Consider the following 7,628-nt stretch of genomic DNA (forward strand, 5'->3'; position numbering starts at 1 on the left):
AACAGCCCATTTGCTCCTGGCCAGTTTGTTTCTCATTTCAGAGACAGGTTTCTTCCATCATACAATGAAGAGGTGAAGTGGCCACGCAGCTGGGATGAGGGCCGGCTGAGTTTTCTCTGGGCAGACAGGACCTGACCAGGTCCTCTAGGAAAGGAATCCCCCTTGGCGCCCCCAGCTCTGCGCAGACGCGGTGATTAGAAAACCCTCCTAGGAAGTACTCACGTAACCATCCAGTCCCCAGTTGTCGTTTTCAAAGTTGCTGACAAAAATATCCACTGGGCCTTTAATTTGAAAAGCTTTCAGAAGTAAGTGGGCCTCTTCCTTCTTGTAAACGCCTAGGAAAGGATCAGGGGGTTATTCTTACAACATGGGGATGCTTATGAGTCAGTAATGCAGGCATTCGATCCATTTGACTTGGAATATGGTACAGAGATGATAACGTTTTAAATCACAGAGATTAATATTTTTATTTTTAAATTTTAGCTTCAGTACTTTTTCCCTAAAAATCACTTCTTATGAAAGTCCTTGTCTTATCTTTAAGTATTATCTATTTCACTCAATTCAACATCTTTACCCCACAGAAAGAACAAAAGTAATATTCATTCAGTTAATTAATTTTTTAAATCCAGCATTTTTTTTTTTTTTTTTTTTTTTGCGGTACGCGGGCTTCTCACTGTTGTGGCCTCTCCCGTTGTGGAGCACAGGCTCTGGACGTGCAGGCTCAGCAGCCATGGCTCACAGGCCTAGCCGCTCCGCGGCATATGGGATCTTCCCGGACCGGGGCATGAACCTGTGTCCCCTGCATCGGCAGGCGGACTCTCAACCACTGTGCCACCAGGGAAGCCCTAAATCCAGCATTTTATTCATATTTTACTCACTTCTGAGGACAGGGGTATGTAGAAAAAAAAGAGACCATAACCTAGGAGATTAAACTACTGTGTATGAACTAAACAAGCTACAAAAATGTATTGCACAGCACAGGGAATATAGCCGATATTTTATAATAACTTTAAATGGAAATTCATCTATAAAAATCTTGAATCATGGGCTTCACGGTGGCACAGTGGTTAAGAATCCGCCTGCCAATGCAGGGGACATGGGTTCGAGCCCTGGTCCGGGAAGATCCCACATGCCGCAGAGCAACTAAGCCCGTGCGCCACAACTACTGAGTCTGCGCTCTAGAGCCTGCGAGCCACAACTACTGAGCCCATGTGCCACTACTACTGAAGCCCGCACGCCTAGAGCCCGTGCTCCGCAACAGGAGAAGCCACCGCAATGAGAAGCCCGTGCACCACAACGAAGAGTAGCCTCCGCTCGCCGCAACTAGAGAAAGCCCGCGCTCAGCAACAAAGACCCAATGCAGCCAAAAATAAATAAATAAATTTATTTAAAAAATATTGAATCACTAAAAAGTGACAATTGTGATAAAGACAACTATGTTGAAAACACACACGGGGAGTTAGTACAAAATTATCATAAAATTTCAACATGGGGAAAAAAATAAATATTTGTAAATCAATATAAAAAAAGAGAGACCAAAACAATAACTCCAAATATAGCTACTTATACAGATGAATTGCACCTACTAAAATGAAATGAGCAGCAGGGTGGCCAAAGGGTGATGGACATACTTGTGGAGCCCGTGAGACCCTGGGCGTGAAGTGATTGACAGTCACACCTCTTAGCTACTCATGAGCTCCTCGGAATGACTGCTGAGTGGTATTGCCCAGGGGTGTCACGGTGTGGCAAGGGGGAGAATGTGTTTGCAGCTACGGCTAGTTCCCTACTCAGAGGAGGCGAAATAAGTAAAGAAACAAACAGATATTAAATAATAATAATGAACCCAAATGTCTTCTGTGTAGAGAGGCAGCAGGTTCAAGGGAAAAATCATTGTATTCGCTTCAGGGACTCCAGCAGTTCTTTCCCAGCAACTTCCATTAGACAAGTGAAACTCTAACATCACAAGAAGAGTCTCCACTGGCCCATCACACAGGATGGAAGGGGACCCACGGACAAGAAGGACCACCTATCATGTCCACCATCAGCAGCTCTGTGTTTCTGGCATCCAGTTTAACCTCTAAAACCCTGAACCCCACTTTATACTCTATCAGCAGAAATAAACTATGTATTAGGCAACTTTTACGGTGATGAAATGAGAGCACTCAGCAGACCACCAGGGCCCCAGCTGGCCCTCCGTGGACGTTAGTTTCCCTCCTTCCTCCACAACTCCTCCTCATGAGAACACGTGGCAGGTGGACTTATATCCACTTGGGACTCAGCCAGAACAACCCTTGATCCACTCGCTTTCCCAAATCCAAACCAGAGATTTCCCGACACTTATCCATGGACATCAGTTGCATCAAAACCACACTAGAGCCTTTTCTTTGGGAAAAAAAAAAATCCAAACTCCACGAAGAGAAATAATATCTGAAGGAGATGGGTGAGAGCCTAAGAAATCTGAATTTTACAAAGTCTCGGTTTGTTCTGACACAGGACTAGGCTTGAGCACCTGGTCTAACTCATTTATACATTCACAGGGTCAAGACGCAAAGCACTTTTGGGGCCCCTGGACCACAAATTCATAAATATGTACCTGTTTAAAAATCTTTGAGCGTGAATTATTTTTCTTTTCCTAAACCCAGAGTATGTGTACCATTTTTAGATGTTTTCCCATCCAAGGAAGCAGGAAAGTGAGGCGTGAGGGCTGGGGAGAAGTCCTGACCTGCCCTCACACTTCCTAGAGATGAATTCGTGTCTGTCTGGTAACTAGGGAGTGTGCGGGTACCATCAGGGGCCCCTTGGTGTTCAGAACCAGTGCTGGGGCTTGTGGACAACTCAGAGTCTGATCCCCTCAGGAGTCAGTCTATAGAAAAAGACACATGGTTGTCAGAAGTGAGATAACTGAAAAAACAAAACGCACTAGATTCAGTCATGAAGGTAATTCTGTGTCTTATTGGTTGAGAGCCTGGGCTCGAGATTCTAATCGCTGAGATTCTGATGGCAGAGCTCAAATCCTACTTCTGTCATATCCACTTAGCAAGGCCACTGAATTTCCCTGAGTGTCTCTCTTTTTTAATCAGCAAAAAAAAAAAAAAAGTGTTTAATAAGAATACACCACAAGGGCTTCCCTGGTGGCGCAGTGGTTGAGAATCTGCTTGCCAATGCAGGGGACACGGGTTCGAGCCCTGGTCTGGGAAGATCCCACATGCCGCGGAACAACTAGGCCCGTGAGCCACAACTACTGAGCCTGCGCGTCTGGAGCCTGTGCTCCGCAACAAGAGAGGCCGCGACAGTGAGAGGCCCGCGTACCGTGAGGAAGAGTGGCCCCCACTTGCCACAACTAGAGAAAGCCCTCGCACAGAAATGGAGACCCAACACAGCCATAAATAAATAAATTAATTAAAGACTCCTTTCCCTTGTACAATTCTCACCCTTAAAAAAAATTAAAAAAAGAATACACTACAAGATGGATGTAAGAACGAAAAGGACAGTGTGTATATAAAGCACTTAAAATAGTGAGTGTCTGGCATATAAATCAGAGCTATTGCTCTATTAACTGAGATACATCAATAAAAACTCACCAGGAGCAAATGAGTTAGAGAGAGAAAGAGAATAGCAAAAGAATGAATTCTGGAGACATGAATATCTGGACATAAATCTTACATCTTTGACTTAAGACGATCTGTGTGTCACCTTGAGCTCATTAATTCACTTTTCTGTACTGGTTTTGTAATCTTTAAAATGAGACAATAGTACCACCCTGTCCTGGTTACTGAGATGATCCAGTGAGATGCAGCAGATGCAAAGCCAAGGTAACGTTAACCAGCACTTAACGCGTGTTGGCGCCCTCTCTGCGAGAAGCAGGAGGGTCTGCCCGTGCTCACATCCAGGCTAGTGAAACCCCTCGGCACCTACCTGCCAACTTCAGCTCCCCCTGGGCGGCTTCAACGAAGGTTGCGTTCACCTTGCTGCTTGTTGCGTTGAACCAGTCAACAGTTAGGGTTGCAGGCTGTCTTTTCCCTAAATATTCGTAATATCCCTTCCACACTGAATGGATGAAAAATACGTCTGAAGGAACTGTGGGGGAGAAAAGGTGACTGTTAGCACCCACAGAAAAATTCCACTTGGATATCCTAATACACAGAAGGCATAACGTTGTTCATTAAGACAGCACAGCAGTGACAGTGATGGAGACAAAGATGGTCTATCTGCGTGTCCCTGCACAGCAGGGGTGAAAATCACATGACCCGAGCAGGGAGCAGGGACAGTACTGTGAGATGCAAATACACATCTGTCACCTGGTCGGAAAAATCTTGTAGATGCCAGCGCACACCTATTTTACCAGGTCTGGCAAGGCCAGAGTGCAGGGTGAATTGCGACTCCCGGTATTAGGTTAGATTGTATCAGGCTTAATAAATACATTAAACTGACCTGGAAAATCACTACTGATACTTCATTTAGTATCTAAGTCTACTTACTTTGGAAAGACTTAGGAGGCTCAGAAGAAGTGACAGCATCTGTCAGGAGCCTTCTGCCCTCAAAAAGCCTGCATTTCAAAGCACCACCATGACTGCACAGACCCAGCGTATGAAGACAAAGATGTTTTATTTCTTGAGGTCTTTATTTTGTAAGTAGAGCCAATCTCTCATCTCTCTCTTCTACTCTTTAATCTCCTTATAAAAAATAGTCCAGTGTTGGTAAGAAAGCTAGATTAAATGATGTCAGATGGCATCTTTTAAGTTCAGAAACAAAAGGCAAAATGTCTTCTTAAAATATTACAAGTCATCTGGGACAGGAATTCTTGCCAAGATTATTGGGCTATTCTCTCTTTTCACTGGTTAGAAAAAAATTATTTTTCACATTTCTGCTAATAAATATGCAAAAAATCCTGATACTTTTACAATATTGATATAAAATTGTACAGGGTAATTGAGATAAATCTACATCAATGATGCCACTAAATTTCTATTCGCTTTTTGTCTCATGATGTGTGTAAACTGTTTAACTGGACAAGATCCACCATGAGTGGAATTGGTCAGACATGTTGTTGGACTTCCCAGGTAGAAAGAAAGATTCGTGTCTCCCTAAACATATTGTTTAGCAAATGCACTTATGGTAACACGTGAGGAGGACAAAGCATAGTGTCCCTTTTCTTTCCTGTCCCATTGGCCATTGCCCGTCTTCCCAGACAGGCTGACCCTGTAAGACATCACCTAGTGACAGAAGAGTCGGAGAACAGATGTCATCACTTCCTATGGCTTTGATGGACCCAACTTCCTAATAATACTAATTATAAAAATTGAATAAGTTTGAAGCGGAGCTATGACACAGGCATCTGACAGAGTTGCTGACTGATCAGTGACACTGAACAGGTCTGCCCGTCGTCAGCAGCGTCACTGAGGCACAGTCTTAATCAGCAAAGCCCAAAATGCCTTGTCAGCCTTTTCTAAAATAAACAGCCTTTAAAACAACGTCAAGATTGTCTTCCCTAATCAGAACGCATACACTCAACTGGAGCTGTGAATGCACTTGTTTGGGCCTCGCACTTAGGTCCCTCTCGTTGGTGGATCCGAGTGGGTCGGCCTGGCTGGTCTGCCCAGTGGCTGGTCTGTGTCCCGCTGTGACCATCGGGGACATGGAAGATGATCTTTTCGGGTCTCTGTCCTCTGACCTGTTGCTGGTGGTTTGCAGTGTGCTGTAACCACCGACAGGGGAGGTGCTACATGGTGCCTCCTAAACAAAGACCCCTGTTGAATCAGTACTTCCCTTCAGAGAGGGTAAGGCACGCTGACGGGGTGTCTGCAGCTTCAGAAAGAGCCTGCAGACTTTTCACGACCACCGCAGCAAACAGAACAGGACAAACACACCAGCACCACCAGCACCACCACCACCACCACCACCGACTGTGTCGTCTTATTGAAGAAAACGTTGCCTCTATAGAGCATTGATTTCTATATTTGATATGTATAAATAACATTTACATAGAATCCTCCAGAAGCTTTTTTTAAGGTAGATTTTATACTTCACGGTGTACATTGGATGGATTCCTTTAACTATGCTGGAACTTTTTGCCTCATCTAAGAATTAAATGCAAAACCCAGCACTGTGACTTAACTACAGCATTCCACATACTCTTTCCACCTTTGATCCTGAAACGGAGCTTTATGTCTGAGAAACAAGTGCGAAAACCTCAGTAAGGAAAACACCAGAAAAGGGACCTTATATATTTATAAATGTTTTCTGTTTCTGTTAAACTTTTTTTTAAAGTTTGACTTACATTATAATTTGGGGACACATGGTATTGTTTAAATATTCTCTAAATTTATAACATAGACACAATAGGCCAGGTGATTTGGAGTAATGAACATCTTCGTTAGGAAATAAAGCTGCATCTTTCCCATCTGCTATGGCATGCATTAAGCAAGGTACCACACACAACAAAAAGCGATAATTAACGTATTCGGAGGCAGAGGATGTCTGAATTACGGAGATACTTGGGGAAAAAAAATGGAGCACCGCATTTGAATTGCTCGAATTCACAGCTGATGCTGTCATAAAGCGTCCTTCACTGTAGCTTCCGCATTTGGAGGAAAGAATCACAACCCTCTTTATAAGGCTCTCCATTATACCACATTCTGGGTCGATATCTGATGTCCATTTCTGCCTACAAAATGCCTAAGGCACCTTTTAATAAAACAGCGTGTGACAAGGACAAAGGTTTTCCTTTTAAGTATTGTTCCATTAACAAGCCATAGTCATGAGAGAAAGAGGAATCCGTGTAGGCTTGGTGTTTTAAATAATTGAAACATTAACTTGTTCATCGACTAATGGCATCAGAAATTTGCATGTTAAAATTTGTTTCACTGCACAGAGTATAGTAGAGAACAAATCACTTTATTTGATTTAAATCTATAACTGTTCTGGTATACAAACCTGGAGTTTTAGTAACTGTTTCATTAACTTCTCTCACTCCTTTACCTACAAGTAAAAAGACAAATTATCACTTTCAAAAAACATTTATTTTCGAATAAGTTTGAAAAAATGTCAAATTGAAGCAATGTTCCTTTCTCCAGATTTCTTGAATGCACAAAATAGAATATCTTACACATATCCATTTTAAACCCTTATATTCACAGCAGAATATCCTTTGCTTTTGTGGGAAAACTGAGTTTGGTAGTGGAAATCAATCTGGATCTGACATGCGCATATCCATTTAGTGTGTTACAACAGAGAGCCTTGTAAATGAGGGTGTTTATACCCCTTCGTCACTCCTGTTGGGAATCTACTGCCCCCAACTGAAAGGTAATATACAAAATCACTACGACTTCATAACCCGTCTCAGGTTTCCAGGTCCCCAACCCAATCAGTGAACTCACAAGTTAACAGTCAATAACATCAAAATATCTCCCTGCAGAATGTTTAACTTGGTCTATCAACTTAGATTTAACTCATAATCTCTTTGCTTTTATAGTTTTGTATCAAACTACAAATTATCACTTTTTTAAAGTGTGTATTTTGCTATTTCTGAGAGAGAGGGGCAAGGGAAACATAAGTGTCTTTATTCCTAACGTGAGAGCTACAGACAGGCTCCAGGAAACTAAAGCTAAGGGCACAGGCTTCATCACACT

The 7,628-nt window shown here is 42.8% G+C and overlaps 1 protein-coding gene across 1 annotated transcript in view; it reads right to left on the reverse strand.

Moving 5' to 3' along the window:
- Positions 1-207: 207 nt before the first annotated feature.
- Positions 208-7,628, reverse strand: part of CSMD1 (CUB and Sushi multiple domains 1) — a gene marked incomplete at its 3' end in the record, with an annotated part of 609,346 nt that continues 601,925 nt past the window's right edge. The window contains exons 61-63 of the mRNA XM_079909493.1: positions 6,934-6,978; positions 3,916-4,077; positions 208-335 (exon numbers count right to left, since the gene is read on the reverse strand). Coding sequence (XP_079765619.1) covers positions 208-335; positions 3,916-4,077; positions 6,934-6,978 — 335 coding nt within the window. The remainder of the gene's footprint in view (positions 336-3,915; positions 4,078-6,933; positions 6,979-7,628) is intronic.

This window comes from Stenella coeruleoalba (assembly GCF_951394435.1).
Source record: "Stenella coeruleoalba genome assembly, chromosome: 21".
Classification (NCBI taxonomy): Eukaryota; Metazoa; Chordata; class Mammalia; order Artiodactyla; family Delphinidae; genus Stenella; species Stenella coeruleoalba.